General features: G+C 48.5%; 1 protein-coding gene across 1 annotated transcript in view; it reads right to left on the bottom strand.

Annotated features, from left to right (window-relative positions):
• Window positions 1-6,098: 6,098 nt before the first annotated feature.
• Window positions 6,099-18,046, bottom strand: part of timm50 (translocase of inner mitochondrial membrane 50 homolog (S. cerevisiae)) — a 25,762-nt gene continuing 13,814 nt past the window's right edge. The window contains exons 5-11 of the mRNA XM_027280696.1: window positions 14,036-14,094; window positions 12,966-13,085; window positions 9,931-10,035; window positions 9,212-9,310; window positions 7,043-7,199; window positions 6,734-6,840; window positions 6,099-6,641 (exon numbers count right to left, since the gene is read on the bottom strand). Of these exons, the coding sequence (XP_027136497.1) occupies window positions 6,543-6,641; window positions 6,734-6,840; window positions 7,043-7,199; window positions 9,212-9,310; window positions 9,931-10,035; window positions 12,966-13,085; window positions 14,036-14,094 (746 nt within the window). The 3' untranslated portion in view covers window positions 6,099-6,542. The remainder of the gene's footprint in view (window positions 6,642-6,733; window positions 6,841-7,042; window positions 7,200-9,211; window positions 9,311-9,930; window positions 10,036-12,965; window positions 13,086-14,035; window positions 14,095-18,046) is intronic.

Below are 18,046 nucleotides of genomic sequence, written 5' to 3'. Positions count from 1 at the left end.
GCGCTGTAAAAAGTGTCCACCTGGAGAACAACAAGTCCACCTGCGCGTAAAAACGAATCGAAAGTTTCCTGAAACTTTGGAGGAGTGACGTCACTCAGGTGAAGCAGCAGGTTTTCCCATCAGCCCACGGGGCAGTTTGTTTCGACCTCACCTGCAGAGACCTGCACAGACCGGATGAGTCCGGAACAGATCCAAAAAAATAAATAAAAAGAAACAGGTCCAGGTCAGATCCGGATCAGCCTGAAGTCAAGACACTTCTTACAGTGCGGAGGAGGCGGGGTGGAGGAGGTGGAGGAGGTGGAGGAGGAGGAGGAGGTGGAGGGTGGAGGGCAGCAGCCCCCCGCAGCTTTGATTCGCTTTCACCACCGATGGGGCAATTACTGCGGGGCAATAGAACAAACTGTCAGGAGACAAACGCTGCTTTAACACACACACACACACACACACACAGGGTCTGTGTGTGTGTGTGTGTGTGTGTGTGTGTGTGTGTGTGAATCATGAAGTTTCTGATGTGTAAACAAACAAACAAACAAACAAACAAACAAACAAACAAGCTTCTTTACTTTGTATTTATTCATTGATACAAATAAATTAATTTCATGTTTATAGTTTGAACATGTGTGTGTGTGTGTGTGTGTGTGTGTGTGTGCGTGTGTGTGTGTGTGTGTGTGATGACAAACTGTCCCTCTTGGCGCTCGCGAGCCTCTCTTGTTATTCTAATGAGAGCAGCGCGTGCCTCTGCTGGTCCCGACTTTAACCCCCCAAACCAAACCACACCCACGGCACGAGGCACGCTTCACACACACACACACACACACACACACACACACACACACACACACACACACACACACACACACACACACACACAGGTCCCAGGAGAACAATCAATGAAAGTTGTCTTCTTGCGCGTCACACATCAATAACATGAGAACATATAAAGAACGCTGTAACAACGTAAATAAAACATTATCATATCTTTAAGATCAGAGAGGTGCCGCGCTGTGACGTCACAAACATCTGTCCTATGATAACGATCATTAACGGGACGCACGCGCCTGTTCCTACCTGCTGAGCGCGTGGCAGCTCAGAGGGGCGCGTGCGCACAAACACTGCGCAATGTGCGCAGCTTCGATCGCGCGCCATCTGCTCATCGATCCGCTCCGTCTCTCTCTGCACCACCCGAACCTCCACCCGAACCTCCTCCACCCGAACCTCCTCCACCTCCTCCTGAACCTCTTCTGAACTACCTTCTCCACCTCCTCCTCCACCTCCACCTGAACCTCCTCCTCCTCCTTCTGTGATTAAACGTTTCTTAAAGGTTGTCAGTGGTTTGAGGCTTCTCTCTATTATTATTATTAGTAGTATATGTAGTATATGTAGTAGTATATGCAGTAGTATATGTAGTAGTATATGTAGTAGTATTAGTAGTAGTATATGTAGTATATGTAGTAGTAGTATCAGTAGTATATGCAGTAGTATAGTATCAGTAGTATAGTATCAGTAGTAGTATATGTAGTATGAGTAGTATATGTAGTATGAGTAGTATATGTAGTAGTATATGTAGTATATGTAGTATCAGTAGTATATGTAGTAGTATATGTAGTATGAGTAGTATATGTAGTAGTATATGTAGTATATGTAGTATGAGTAGTATATGTAGTAGTATATGTAGTATCAGTAGTATAGTATCAGTAGTATATGTAGTATCAGTAGTATAGTATCAGTAGTATATGTAGTATCAGTAGTATAGTATCAGTAGTATATGTAGTAGTATATGTAGTATGAGTAGTATATGTAGTAGTATATGTAGTATATGTAGTATATGTAGTATGAGTAGTATATGTAGTAGTATATGTAGTATATGTAGTATCAGTAGTATATGTAGTATCGGTAGTATATGTAGTAGTATATGTAGTATATGTAGTATTATATGTAGTATTATCTTGTCTCTCTCTCTCTTGTCCTCCACGTGTCCACGCGGTCCTATCAGAGGCGGCACGAGCTGGTTGAGGTGCAGCAGCACACGTGCCTCCTCAGGAGGAGGTGCAGGGAGGCGGGGCTGGGTGGGGGTGGGGCTGGGTGGAGGTGTGGGTGTGGGTGGGGGTGTCGCTGGTTCAGACTGACCGTGGGAAGCTGCGGAGGTGTGACCTCGTATGTGCGCGAGGAGCTGCGTGAGGCGTCAAGACTCACACCTGAGCGGACATGCGCAGAACGAAGCAGAGCAAACGGCTCCTCGTGATCTGATCCGAGCTGATCCGGATCATGAAGGTCCAGAAAGACCTCAACAATTAACGAAGTGAAGCGTTTACCTGTCAATCATGGCTCGTCTTCGCCCCGCCCCCCTCTCACCTGAAGAGACAGAAGGTGAAACCTGATTGGCTGCTCAGGAGCAACAAATGAAACACGTGATGTTTGTTTGTAAATAAATAAATGAGGGTTGATGCAATGTGATCAACTAATTAATTAATTAATTAATTATACTAATTAATAACTAATTAAACTGACTTATCAGTTTAATTTGAAAGAAATGATTCAAATCCAGAGAAAATATCTGTCAATCTGTCAATCTGCTCTGCTGGTTCTGCTGGTTCTGGTTGTTGTTGGTTCTGCTGGTTCTGTTGGTTGTTGTTGTTGGTTTTTGGTTGTTCTTGGTGGTTCTGCTGGTTGTTGTTGGTGGTTCTGTTGGTTGTTGGTGGTTCTGTTGGTTGTTGTTGGTGGTTCTGTTGGTTGTTGGTGGTTTTTGGTTGTTGGTGGTGGTTCTGTTGGTTGTTGGTTGTTGGTGGTTCTGTTGGTTGTTGTTGGTGGTTTTTGGTTGTTGTTGGTGGTTCTGTTGGTTGTTGGTTCTGTTGGTTGTTGGTAGTTCTGTTGGTTGTTGGTGGTTCTGATGGTTGTTGTTGGTAGTTCTGTTGGTTGTTGGTAGTTCTGTTGGTTATTGGTGGTTCTGTTGGTTGTTGTTGGTGGTTCTGTTGGTTGTTGGTGGTTCTGATGGTTCTGGTTGTTTCTAGTTGTCCTTGCAGAGTTTGTGGAGGTGTTACTTTTCAGCCGCTGCAGTCTGCTGCTCTGCTGCTAGCAGCTGACAAATGGTGGACTCGTAAAAACCTGCAGAGAGCTTCAGAGTTCTCACGATCACACCTGACGGACCCAACGGAAGAAAAGATCTTTGGACCATGGCGGGTCATCTTTGGACCATGGCGGGTCATCTTTGGACCATGGCGGGTCACGGTCAGAGATGTTCCTGCCTCCTTCTCCTCCGCGACCTGCAGCCAGACTTCGTCGTCTAAAAACCGTCTAACTTCATCAAAGACCGCAGAGAAGAAGAAGGTTCAACCAGCTCCACTCAAACGTTTGGAGGTCTCCAGGTCAGCCAGCACCGTCAGCACCATCAGCACCGTCAGCACCGTCAGCACCGCCAGCACCTCCTTCAGACCTGAGGTCGGCTCCAGCCTCTTCTCAAAGCTAAAGGTCATGTAGCTCTGATCTGCTCAGATAAACTTCACGCACGGCGTCATTAGTCCGTTGGGGGGTGGGGGCGGGTGGGGGGTGGGTGGGGGCGTTGCTTCTGTCACCTGACAGTTTGCAGGAAGGTGTGAAGCCCCGCCCCCTCCTCCCGCCACTTGTTCTCTCACTTCACACGCCGCCGACAAACGTCGTCGTTACCATGACTGAGAAGGCGCGAGGTCACTCACACGACGGCATTAACATCTGCCGGCACACTTCAGAGCCACACTGAAAGTAACTGAATACATTTACTCAACTACTTCACAAACACAGGTACTTCACCTCGTTACTGAGCGCTGCAGCTCAAACCGAAACAAAAAGCACAAAGACGAGATTCAATGTTTACACTGAGAAACTTTAATGTTTTTTTAATATTCACTCAATCTGCTCTGATGGTTTTGGTGGTTTTTGGCAGAGGGGGGTCTGACGGTGCTACTTTTCAGCCGCTGCAGTCTGCTGGTCTTCTGTGAACAGGTGTGTTGGTGACAGGTGATGGCATCATGATCGGGAGTCCTCGAAAGGCTCGTTCACATTAACGAGGCGAGGTCCACCAACAGTTTGTGGACACAGTGTGAATGAGTTCCTACAATCCAGAACCTCCTTCAAAGATTCAGAGAAATCTCTGAGTGCCCGTGACCTCTGACCCATCAGCACCTACATGAAGTTCAGACTCGACCACGCAGAGATCAGAGACCAACAATGCACACTTCTCTGGACCAGAACATCTTCTGGAAGAACAGTCGAGTTCAGAGACTCAGAGAACCGAGGCCGACATTGAAACAGTCTGATGTTCCTCATCACCTCCAACATGAACACCTGAACTCTCTGACGTGAAGAAAGTCATTGGTTGAGAATTCTAATCTTCCTAATCTGTGAAAACAGGATTTTTAAGGACACTTAAACCTCTGCAAACAGCACTTCATTCTTCATCTTGAAGATCTTAAAGTCCTCTAAAGTCCACTTGAGTCCTCGATCAGCATCAGGAGCTCAGCTGGAAACCTCCCTGAGCTGCTTTCCTTCACCGCAGTCCCTGCAGGGCTTCAACACACCGTGAAGATCACTTCATCTGGATGTGAGGAGACTTTAATCTGTTGACTGAACCTCCTTCAGTTCTTCAGGTTACCGATTCAATCCAGAGTTTGTTTGGTGTCCAGAACCTTCATGAGGCTGGAATTGGTTTATTTGCTGTAAGACTTTGTTTCCACTTTGTATGACACATTTATTTCTCCAGGACGTCGTCACGGGACATTTCATTTAATTGAACACGCAAACATCCACCCAACCCTCCATCATCATCCATCAGTGCACAGTGAACGGACTGTACGTACAGATCTGCAACCACGCAAACAACTTTCTGAAAAATGATGAATAATTCTTTGACTTTTTTATCTACAGAGAATTCTAGTTTTACAAACTTCTGTTGCTTTTCTGTTTTTAAAGTTTTAAAGTTCAGAAAGGAGAGACGAGGGGGGTGCAATCAGCTTTACGCTGCAAGATGCCACGAAAACCAACGTCCCACTGGAGTCAAGACGCCACAGCTGATGAAATGCAACAAGAAATAATGACACCAAATCAAAAGAATGAAGTGATTTCAAAGTATTTTTGACCTTAGTTTGAACATGTCCCATGATTCCCTCTAACACGGACTGGTTTCCATTCCAGCCCGACGAGGCCAGGCGTGACCTCCGCATGTGAAAAGGTGATAATTGTTCCCGACACCTTCACAGGTTTAAAGACGGAGGGAGCAGAAAACAACAACAGATTTACTGGGTCTGTGGAGGCTCGGCGGGGTGAAAGATTCCTGAGGTTTGGTCGGGTTTCAGTGAACACACACGGGAGGACTTAAGAAAAACAAAACAATTCATTAGATCTGAATCTGAAGCAGAGAACTCAGAACATGACTGTTGGTTAGTTCCTTTGTTCGGGTCCAAGAGGAAATCATTAAAAACATTTCTATGAACGGAAAGACTGAAGATCAAAGACTGCAGAGTCTTTAGAGTTTTTATGTTTCCAGAACATTTTGGACCTCAGCTCACTGTGACACTTTTTAAATCTCCATTTCTGGATTATTCATTTAACTTCATGTTTATCTTGTGAGTTCATTTTAAAGTCCAGCTGTGAAATCCACAGTAAAGTTACTGTAAACTGTGTATTCAGTCAAAACTACAGTAACCAATGATGTACTGTAGTTGTTAATGTGTTCACCGTCCCTCAGGATCAGTAAAATAAATCTCAATAAACGACAGAACATGACGTGTTGGTTTGTTTCCTTTATTGACGAGGTCGATGGCGACACAGAATCTTGAAGAAGAAGAAGAAGAAGAAGAAGAGCAGCTGAGCCTGGAAAACGCCGTCGCCGTCGTCGTGGTTACCATGTTTTTAGGATTCAGCTGAAGTTTTTTTTACAAAAAGAATAAAAAACAAAAAGACGTCTCTTCTGTCCCACGATGCAGTCTGTACGTGTGAATGTTGACGGACGGTTTGATTCATGAGCACAGACAATAAAACGTTCTAAACACCAGGCTGACAGGAAGAGGAAGACAGCGGCTCAGCTGATCCCGTCCACGCCGCCGCCGGACACATTCAATAAACTCTGATCATAGACGATTTATTGTTTATTTTATTTCTTATAAACAATATTCAACATGATGCGGAGTCAGTCTGACACACAGGAATAAAACACGAGTACACATTGTGAAGCTTCAGGACAGAGCTGCTGATCTCAGGTCAGATCCTGCGAGCGCCGACCTCAGGTCAGCAGGAAGAGTTTAACCTGACCCGGGTCCAATCAGCAGCATCAGGTGACACCAGGATGACCAAGGGAGGGGAGGCCGCCGCCGCCGCCGCCGCTCTGTCATTGGTGCATTGGTTCCAGCACCGCAGACCCGCCCACTGAGACGTGATTGGTCGCATGTGACGCTCAGTCACAGTACGCAGGTCTCCCTCCCCCTCCCCGTGTCTGTCCTCTGGCCCCTCCCCTCACCTCGACGCAGATGGAGAGCCGGGCTGCGATTGGTGGAAGTGTGAGGGGTGGGCGGGGCTCACTGCTGCTTGGAGCGCCAGAACCGCGACGCGATGGAGCCGAACGACAGCGGCTGCTTCTTCTGCTGGGCGAGCTCGGCGAGGCGCTGCTCCTCCTCCTGACGGACGGACAGACGGACCAATCAGAGCAAAGCAACAAAACACACACACACACACAAAACCACAGGGTGCGTTTGATTTCTGTCCCGACCTGTGCCAGCTGAGCCTGTCTGCGCTTGAAGGCCTCGATGGGGTCGTCCTCCAAGGCGTAGTTCTCCAGGACCGAGCGGACGTCGTCCACGCCGCTCAGAGCGATGGCTGGCAGGAAACAGGAAGTCAAGACTGATCAACTCGTCCTCAAAAACAACCCGACACATTTATATTCTCCAGAACGTTTCTGGACTAATCGAGCCTGAAACCTGTTTCTGTGTTTCAAACATTCAGAACACAGAAAAACAATCAGGTCAGAAATAATCAGAATAAAAACAGAAGGCGACGCTGAGGCCGCGCGGCGTCTTACTCTTGAGGAAGTTGGCGAGGTCGTACAGCGTCCGGTCGTCTGAGTTCCCGTCCCACTTCTTCAGAGCCATCCCGTTAAACGGCTGCAGGCTGAACGCCTCGCGCTTACAGTCCACCACGATCACCTTACTGCTGTCCCGGTTCAGACACGACACGTCCTGAAGAGACCAGAGACGACCACGTGTGACATCACAGACAGAAAACACCAACAGCATCACGGGTACGTTAGGTTTACTCACCCCCACCCCCCTCCTCCACCCAAACATAAGCTCCAGCACCACGTCGACCTTTCTAATGCTTCATCAGATAAACAACTTTATTGTTATCATAATGATCCTTAATATTCTAATTAACACACACACACACACACACACACACACACACACACACACACATCAGGCACCAGATGAGCCTGGTGATGGAGACAACAAGCGGCGTCCCCCTCCATCTGTCTCACACACACACACACTGACAGCTGGAGCTACCAGAGAAAGTGTGTGTGTGTGTGTGTGTGTGTGTGTGTGTGTGTGTGTGTCAAACCCCGGCGGACACACTCGTCCATCCTCCGCACAGCCCACGAGGCATCTGTGTTCCTTCAGTGTGTGCGTCTGATTTACACACTCACACACTCTGTGACGGACAGGCGGCAGTCGATGTCGGGAAAACCAGCTCGGGAGAAAACTGTGTGTGTGTTCAAGACGTGTGTGTGTGTGTGTGTGTGTGTGTGTGTGTGTTTTAGTGATAAATCACATGAACTCTACACGGCGTGTTCAACATCCACACACACACACACACACACACACACACACACACACACAGTTAACATCATGCGTGCTGTGATGTGATTGGCCGGAGCCATCTGTGGCTTCACGACCTGTGGATACGTCACAGCGTCTCTGCAGCTCCGAACAAAATGATCCGATCATAAACGACGAGACGTTCACCGTCACGTCACGCTCTGTGCAGGCTGCGATAAAAACAACAACGACTGAAGGACGACAGTTAATCCGACTGTTTGAGTTTCAGACGTCTGATCCGGTTCAGCCCACGCTCGGATGCAGGGCAGCGAACAATGGCTGCATGTCGGTGAAGAGAATGATGTTATTTTAGTTTGATGTCAGAGAGCCGAGGACGAAACTGTTCACAGATCACGCCTCAATTAATGTAACAGCTGACTCCAATCGTACGCTCTGGTTTTAAACATTAATCTGTAGCGTCTCACGTTGAGAAGAAGTCGTCTTGTCCTGGTCCGTCTACAGACGCTGAACAGTCATCTTACGACAGTCGATGGATTCCAGAATAGTTTCCATGTGATCAGTAAGTGACAGACAGTCTCTGACTGTCCTCAGGACAACCTGCAGTTTTTCTCCTGGCGGCTGAAGTCAACTATCACCAAGCATTCAGACTTCATGTTGGATCCAGACTCATTAAAACAGTTCACACACCGTCATCAGAGAGTTTTCAGTAAAGGGAGATGTCACTGCATCCTCAACCAACACCGTGCCTGACTCTGAAAGAGACAGAGAGTCCGACTCCGTCTGTGAAAAACTGATTTGAACTTTTCTGACCTCCGAGCTGAACGAGCTGAAAACCCGTCGTGGAAGTTTGAGTTGAGCCGTTTCCTGCTTTTTGGGGATTTTATGAAATTTAATCTAAAACTTTGAGAAAAGTTTAATCTGATGAAGGACGATGGACCTGCACAGACCTCTGAAGTGTCAGCAACAATAAAATAATCCAAGTTTCATTGTTTTCAGTGTTTGTTTGATCTATGGACTCTGACCAACTTTCTCTGCACAACTCTGAACTCTCAGCATCTGCTGCTCTCAGCGTCATGGAGATGAGATGATGAGAAAGTAGGTTAACCAAGACTGCTCGTCAATAACACACAGATGACAGTTGGAGGGAGACAGAAGGAGGAAGGAGGAGGGAGGAGAGGAGGAGGGAGGGGAGGAGGAGGGAGGAGGGAGGAGAGGAGGGAGTGGGTGAAGGAACAAGGAGAAGGAAGGAAGGGGGTGAAGGAGGGTGAGATAAGAGGAAGGAAGGGAGGCAGGGAAGCAGGCAGAAGGTTAATGAGGCCTGAGAGGAGGAGGAAGGAGGAAGGAGGAGGGAAGGAGAGGAGGAGGAGGAAGAGGACAAATCAATGGTAACACACACACACACACACTCACACCTTCACGTGGTGGCCCTCCATGTAGCGTGTTGCGTCTCTGAAGAGACGATACATGACGAAGCCCTGAGGGTCGATGCTGTCGATCAGAGGATACGCCGTCTGCAGACACCGAGGACAGAGACACCGAGGACAGAGACACCGAGGACAGAGACACAGAGGACAGAGACACAGAGGACAGAGACACCGAGGACAGAGACACCGAGGACAGAGACACATGGGTCAACAGGAGCAGCTGGTTCTGAGACTTTAAATAACATTAATGCAACAAAATGAAACCAGAATCACAGATCTGTTATTACTGAGTGTGTGTGTGTGTGTGTGTGTGTGTGTGTGTGTGTGTGTGTGTTTGTGTGTAAACACGTCGACACACTTCACACACAAACATTGCAGCGAGCTCACTGACGGCTCTGTTAGCATGTCAAAGGACGGACTGAGGGTCTCTGGGCTGGACCAACAGATCCATCAGGATGGAAACAATGTTCTGAACAAACCTCGTTGTGGCTCATTAAGTTAAATAAAAACACGACTCAGCAGAAAATCAGCTGTGACTCATCAGAGTGTGTGTTTGTTGTCAGAGGGAACGACTCGTCACGTCTGAAGTCATGAAGTCATCAGCATGACAGTGAAGAGAGTTTGTTTACTGTTAAACAGTGTGTGTGTGCGTGTGTGTGTGTGTGTGTGTGTGTGTGTGTGTGTCTGTGTGTGTGTGTGTGTCTCACCATGCCGGTCTCTGCCGTGAAGATGACGATCTCGTACAGCGGCGTCAGCTGCTGGAACAGATAGTCGATGCCCGGACGTTTCTTAAACCTCCAACCCGTCGACAACTGAAGGAAGAAATATGAAACGATAAAGAACGAGCTGCGTTCAACACAAACCGGGTCAGACCACGGAGGTCGCGTTTCACGGTTTACTGTCAGTGCTCGGACGAAGGCTCAGTCCTCGCCGCCGACCTGCCGCTGTTTGCTGCGTGTCATCGAGTCGAGTGATGAACAGGGGAACTAGCGATGCACGATACATCGGCATTAATATCGACATCGGTCTGATGAGTAAAACTGGACCGATATTAACAACCGATGTCGACATCTGTCTAGTTGTTGCGTGTGTGTCTGGGTTTGGCCATGCGGTGTTTTTTGGATTATGGGGTGTTAAACTGAAGGCGGCGTGCTCGTTTTTCACGACGTCCAAAGAAGATACTGGAAAAGCAGCTGGGAGAACGATACAGCGACAGATGCTTTAACGTCAACATCGGTAAATATGGATCACACTGGGGAACACAGTGTTTGCTGAGTCAGGTCTCACAGCTGTTTTTAACTCATTTCAAACAGTTTTTCTCCATCACGTCACGTTTTCTTAAAAAATATGAAATACACTGAACCTAACAGACGTGTGCTTGTCTTCACTAAAGTCACAGTCCAATGATCTTTCTGGGGACACCAACTGTTCACGTGTTCCTTTGGTCCACATCCGTAAACTCTCCACACTCTGCTTGCACACGTCGTGAGGGCCCATGGCTTGTTGTCTCGAGTTTGACTTTAAAATATGTAAAATATGCTCGTTTGACTAACGCACTGATGTTTGATTTCCTTTGGTGAAACTAGCACAAACACAGCAAAAGGAGTCAGGGCTGTTCAGGCGTTTACGACGAGAAGTATCAGGAGCAGACCTGATCTGGAACAAAGGAAATATAAACCTATGGAAATCAAACATGAAGATATAACGGCATTATTAATGTTGGATATCGTATCGGCCAAAATTTTCATATCGGTGCATCCCTAGTGGAAACATCCCATTGGAAGTTAAGCTCAGGAATTTGGGGAATATTCCAAATTGGAAACTCCATGAGAATTCTGAAAATGTGAATTAACTGCAAACTGTCGTATCCAAACTTCTCTCTGTCTGTCTCTTTCAGGGTTATGCCTAGTCAGGCATGGTATTGGCTGAAGATGCAGACGCATCTCCCTTTACTGAAATCTCTCTTTGTTTGTCCTGTACACGTGACATCCATTGCACGTCTGTCCATCCTGGGAGAGGGATCCCTCCTCGAAGGACAGAGGGTGTCACTCCCTGTACAGATTGTAAAGCCTCAGAGGAAAATGGACTTTGTGACTTTGGACTCTACAAATAAAATCTGATTTGATTTGATATAAACAAAAAAGTCTGGACGTGACGTGACCTGTCTGTGTTTTATATTAGAGGAGGTCGGACGTTGGAGCTAACTGTGACTCAGCAGTTTCTCCTCCTGGTCGACGCTGATGAGAGCTGCTGATACTCAAACTACCTGAACTCCAACAGAGTGTGTGTGTGTGTGTGTGTGTGTGTGTGTGTGTGTGTGTGTAAAGGTAGCAGCAGGACAGCCGTTGTTTAGTTACGGTCCGGCGCTCTGAGATCATGACCTTTCTGCTCAGGTCAATGCTGCTCAAGTTAAACACACACACACACACACACACACACACACACAGAGACACACACACACCAACAACCTGAGTGTGTGTGTGTGTGTGTGTGTGTGTGTGTGTGTGTGTGTGAGAGACTGTTATTTTTCCGTTCATGCTCAGACTCTCAGGATTGGTCGATCATCTGCAGCTGTGATTACACTATGAAATGTCGGTTACTGTGTGTGTGTGTGTGTGTGTGTGTGTGTGTGTGTGTGTGTGAGAGACAGGAAGTGTTGCGGCAGGTGCAGTTACTCAAACGTGTGTGTTCGTCTGTTTTAACAGGCAGCAGGTGTCGAGTTACGGCTGCTGCACACCTGTCAGGTAAGCAGACAGAGCGTGCGTGTGTGTGTGTGTCTAAAAGGGGGAGTGTCTCGGCACACAACGGGACAGGTCGACAGGTGGGCGGACACACCTCCACCTGCCTCATTAAACCTCTTTAACTGTTTCCTCCGGCTGCTCCGCCTCAACTCTCTGTGATTTACAGAGTTTATGATGGACAGTGAAGTAACCTGCTGACAGCTGTAGCTGCTGTTAGCTCATGTTAGCTCAGTCTGTTAGCTGCTGTTAGCTCATGTTAGCTCAGTCTGTTAGCTCATGTTAGCTCAGTCTGTTAGCTGCTGTTAACTCAGTCTGTTAACTGCTGTTAGCTCATGTTAGCTCAGTTTGTTAGCTGCTGTTAGCTCACGATAGCTCAGTTTGTTAGCTGCTGTTAGCTCAGTTTGATAGCTGCTGTTAGCTCAGTTTGTTAGCTGCTGTTAGCTCAGTTTGTTAGCTGCTGTTAGCTCATAACAACTCAGTTTGTTAACTGCTGTTAGCTCAGTTTGTTAGCTGCTGTTAGCTCATGTTAACTCAGTGTGATAGCTGCTGTTAGCTAATGATAGCTCAGTTCATTAGCTGAGCCGCGTGTTTTGGACCACCAGGAAGAAGAGGAGGTTTACAGTGTCGTGCCAGAACCGGAGCTGGACATTATAAGTTAGTAGCATGGCTATCCACCTCAGACAGTATTTTGATACGTTAGCTTGCCTGGATGAATTTCTAGCTAGCTAACGTAACATGTTAGCGGTAGCGTTAGCTTCGTGGGTGTCGGTGTTTGGCTTCTAAGCTAACGTTAGCTTGTGCTGCACACTGTTAGCAAAGGAGATGTGGACGCTGAAGCTAACCGGGCTCAGCAGCCTCTACGGACGTGATGGCAGAGGAGACGAGAGCGAAGAGGCGCCAAGAAGCCGCCGGACAAGAGTAAATGTGGGACTGACTTTCAGTGGTTGGTGAGAGCTTGGTGAAATAAAAGGCTGAAAGACAGACGTAGTTTCCTGACGTACCGACCACTCCGGGTGCAGCAGCACGTCTGTGAGCTCCAGCACCAGCGTGTAGGGCGGCTGGTAGTACGGCTCCTTCAGCGGGTCGGGCAGCAGCTTCGGGCTCGTCGGCTCGATGATCATCTGAAGAGAGACGGCAGGTCAGTCCACGTCTTCACACACCGAAGCACACTCAGGAGGAAGTTCTGCTTTAAATCTACGACTGAACATTTCAGCCTCGTGTTACCGCTCTGAAGACCACAAACAGGAAGCTGGACGTGCCCACACTAACACACACAGAAATGCAAAACATAAGTCCTGAAGGTTTTTATGACACAGCTGAGGAAACCCCGGGTGATAACGCGCCTCGTGCAGTAACCCGAGGTCACACCGAGATGTTCGTGTGGTTTCTACAGTCACGTCTGATTCATACATTCGATTTTAGTGTCGGTAAAACAAGAAGAAACATGACTTTTATTAATCAGCTGTTCTGTTTGAGGAACAAAGAGACGGAAAGTCAAAACATGAAGAAGTTACAGGGGTCAAATCCACAAAGTAAAAAAATAATCTGCACTCCCTGCAAGTTTCTCTTTGTTTTATAGTTTACTGTCCACAATTCCTAGAAATCTCTCTGAATGTAAGCACAGTGTCGACGGCCTGTAAGCTCCTGCAGCTGTTTGTAACAACGTTCAGGTGTTTTTTATCAGGAAACAACTCGAAATTAAATGAAAACAGATGATTCAAACTTCATTTGAAGAAGTTCAGAGTCCAGCAGAGCTCATCGGCTCACATATTGGTATCGAATGGTACCAACATGTCGTGCTACCTTGTTGGGAAGGTGCTAAAATATGCTGGTATGTCTGTTTTAAGGGCGTCCTCTGACCTTTGACCTCCAGATCTCTGGGTGCTCATGAGTGTCCTCTGTACAGACATGCAGTATAAATGTGAAACTGAAGCTGAGACTCTGGTGGATTCATGTGTGATGATGTTACGACCTCCTGATATCTCATCACATGTTCACGCGAAGTCTATTTGAACTGAACGATCTGATTGGCTGAGAGGAAGTCCGCCTCCCGTTGGCTGAGCTGGCTCACCTGTCTGTAATCTTTGAAGTATTTGAAGGTTCGTTTCAGCTGTTGGACGACGGGAGGATCTGAAAGAGAGCAGAGGAAACACTGAGCGGTTAGAGACCCTTTAAGACAGAGCGAGGTGAGCTGTAGTCCTAACGGGTCATAAAAACTACAACTCCCTTAGGAGACATCATCGCTGGACGAGTCTGTCTAGACAAACAGCCGAGCTGAAACCTGCACCGAGAGCAGGACGAGACCTGATTGGCCGAGATGCCGGCGGTCACCTGGTCCGCGACCCTCTGATGACGCCGCTGATAAGCCAGCTCGCTGCCTCCTCCAGCTGTCAACACGCTAATGACTAATAATGATAAAGACTTCATTTCCCATGGGGCCGCGGGCTCATTACAGCAGACACACACACACGCAGACGCGTGCCTCTCTCTCTTTAAACACACACGCTGAGGCGAGCGCGCTCCGGTCCCACGGGACTCAATCCCCCAGAGTTCATAGCAGCGTGCTGAAGCAGGAAGCAGAAGCCATCTGCCAGAGTCCTGCTGTGACGACGCGCTGATGCCTCCACACGTGTGTGTGTGTGTGTGTGTGTGTGTGTGTGTGTGTGTGTGTGTGTGTGAGGGCAGATGGACGAGTGAAGAGCAGGGGTGGAGCAGAGGATGGAGATGGGTGCGTTTGATTCTTCATACAGGAAACACTGATAGTCACCTGCCAGAAAGCGCCTCACCTTTAACCACGAGTCAATAAACAGCGTCATGCTCAATCCAACCTGAAGAAATAACCACACCTTCATTTCCTCTGAACTCTCCGTGTCAACAACAACATCCCACCAGCTTCAGCTTCCTGTGAGTTTAGATCACTCCAAGCCTGCAGGTGTCTCCTGAACATATTTCTGGCGTGCTGACTGACTATGAGCCAGCTCGCAGCCTCAGGTCCTCGAGCAGGCGGGGCACGTCTGGTCTCCAGACTCCACCTGCCCGAAGAGACACTACTTAAAACTTTTTCCACACACTTGCCTTTTTGTTATTTTTAGATTTAATTTATCTTTAATTTATTAATTTTCTCTTTCATTATCTTTGATTCTGTCGACATGCAACGTGTTCTTACACTGTGAGGTCAGTCTGTCCACACAAACACTGATCCCAAACCAGCTGAAGGGAAACAGAACCAACACTTCTTCAAACAGACCTGGGCGTAGTCTCTGTGACGTCCCCACAGACTGTCTAAAACCTGGACGTAGTCTCCGTGACGTCCCCGCAGACTGTCTAAAACCTGGACGTAGTCTCGGTGACGTCCCCGCAGACTGTCTAAAACCTGGACATAGTCTCCCGTTTACGTCCCGCAGACTGTCTAAAAACTGGACGTAGTCCTCTTAGACGTCCACGCGACGGTCTTAACCTGGACGGTAGTCTCCCGTGACGTCACGCAGACGTCTAAAACCTGTGACGTAGGCTCTGTCCACGTCCCCGCAGACTGTCTAAAACCTGGACTAGTCTCCCTGACGTCCCCGCAGACGTACCTAAAACCTAGGGACGTAGTCCTCGCCGTGAACGTCCCGCAGAACCTGCTAAAACCGACGTAGTCTCGTGACTCCCCCAGCAACTTGTCTAAAAACCTGGACGTAGTCTCCGTTGACGTCCCCGCAACTGGTCTAAAACCTGGACGTAGTCTCCTGGACGTCCCCGCAGCGTCTAAAACCTGGACGTACTCTGATACGTCCCCGCAGACTGTCTAAAACCTGGATTAGTCTCGTGACGTCCCCGCAGACTGTGCTAAAACCTGGACGTAGTCTCTGAGACGTCCCACGCAGACTGTCTATAACCTGGACGTATCTCCGTGACGTCCCCGCCCTAACTGTCTAAAACCTGGACGTTAGTCTCGCGTGCGTCCCCGCAATGCTAAACCTGCGTAGTCTCGGTGACGTCCCCGGCGCTAAAACCTGGGACGTAGTATCTGGTACGTCCCCGCCAGACTTCTAAAAACCTGGACGTCGTCTCCTGTGACGTCCCCGCAGGATACTTAAAACCTTGACGTAGTCTCTGGACGCCCCGCAGACTAGTCTAACACCTGACGTAGTCTCGTGAGTCCCCGCAGACTGTCTAAAACCTGGACGTAGTCCCTGTGACGTTCCCCGGCAGACTGTGCTAAAACCTGGACTATTCCCGTTGACTCCCCGGCAGACTGTCTAAACCGTGACGTAGTCTCCGATGACAGTCCCCGCAGACTTCTAAAACCTGGTAACGCTAGTCTCGTGGACGTCCCCGCATAACTGGCTAAAACCTGGACGAGTCTAGTGACTCCCACGCAGGCGTCTTAAACCTGGACGTAGTCCCTGTGACTCCCCGCCCGACTGCTCAAAACCTGGACAGTAGTCTCGGTGCCGTCCCCGCAGACTAAAACCTGGACGTAGTCTCGGTGACGTCCACGCAGGACTAAGAAACTGGACGTATCCGCGTGACGTCCCCGGCAGACTAAAACCTGGACATATTCCTTTGACGTCCCGCAGCTGTCTCAACCTGGACGTATCTCGCTGGACGTCCCCCGCAGACTGTCTAACAAACCTGAACGTTAGTCTGCTGTGACGTCCCGCAGCTGTTCTAAAACTGGACGTAGTCTCCTGTGCGTCCCCGGACTGTCTAAAACCGGACGTAGTTCTGTGACGTCCCCGCAGACTGTCTTCAACAACCTGGACGTATCCCGTTTGAGACTACCTGTCGTGGTTCGAGCCAGGTGTGGCTACTGGTAAACACCAGTCAGTATCTGCGGCCCTTTTAAAGAGGTCCATTGTTTTGTGGACATGAGTCAGCGGTGGACGATACTTTTCAAGACGTCGCAGCACTTACAACCAAAACAACACACCCGTGACTAACTGGGCTGCACCGGCCGGCACCGGCAGGCCCTCTGTTCTATGAATGAAATAAGCGCACCTCCTCATCACACGCGGGTGCAGCCAGTGTGGGTATTGGTAAGCGTTGCTTGTGGGACTAGACCTTCCTCGGGAACAAACCAAAAACACCCTATATAGGAACGCTGAGTTTGTGTGCCTTGTGGGTTTGGGGGGCAGATTAAAGCTTTTATGATGGTAATCGACGTAGAGGTGGTGTGAACGAGGGGGGAGGAGGGAGGATGATGGAGTGGAGTCCAGTTGGATAACAGAGGATGACAAAAAAGGATGGATAGGAGGAAGGAATGATTTGTGTCATCCTGTACACATCCCCATTAATAAGGAAAGACGAGTTGCTGTGTTTCATGTTATACGGACACTGCTGTTCAGAGGTTCTGTCCGCTGTGTCACTGTTCGACTGGACACTGCCCGGTTCAGAGGGTCTGGTCGCTGTGTTCACTGTTTAGACTGGAACTGCCGGTTCAGAGGTTCTGTCGCTGTGTTCACTGTTAGACTGGACACTGCGTTCAGAGTTCTGTCCCGCTGTTTCAATGTTTAGACTGGACACTTGCCGTTCAAGAGGTTCTGTGCTGTGTTCAACTGTTAACTGTACACTGCCCGGTTCAGAGGTTCTGTCGCTGTGTTCACGGTTAGCTGGACACTGCCGGTTCAGAGTTTTCTGTCGCTGTTTTTCACTGTAAGACTGGGACCTGCCGGGTCAGAGGTTCTGTCGCTGGTGGTTTTCACTGTTAACTGGCACTGCCCGGTTCAGAGGTTCTGTCGCTGTGTGTCACTGTTAGACTGGACCGGCCCGGTTCGAGGTTCTTGTCGCTGTGTTCACTGTTAGACTGGAAACTGCCTTGTTCAGAGGTATGTTTCGTTGCGTGTTCACTGTTTGAGACGACACTGCCGGTTTCACCAGAGGTTTCTGTCGCGTGTTCACACTGTAGACTGGACACTGCTGGGTCATAGGTTCGGTTTGGACGGCTAAATAGGAATGGAATGAGGTGTTTTTGTGACGTCCAGTTTGAAAAAGCCTCTCATACATGGGTTACCAGTATGAATCCGATCCAGGGCCTCGTTAAGCTCGTGTGGTGCACCCGGAAGGTAGTTTCGTGGTCTAAAGGACGAAGAGGCCT

The sequence above is a fragment of the Larimichthys crocea genome, chromosome VII, assembly GCF_000972845.2.
Source record: "Larimichthys crocea isolate SSNF chromosome VII, L_crocea_2.0, whole genome shotgun sequence".
Lineage (NCBI taxonomy): Eukaryota > Metazoa > Chordata > Actinopteri > Sciaenidae > Larimichthys > Larimichthys crocea.
This window is presented reverse-complemented; position numbering and strand designations above follow the sequence as displayed.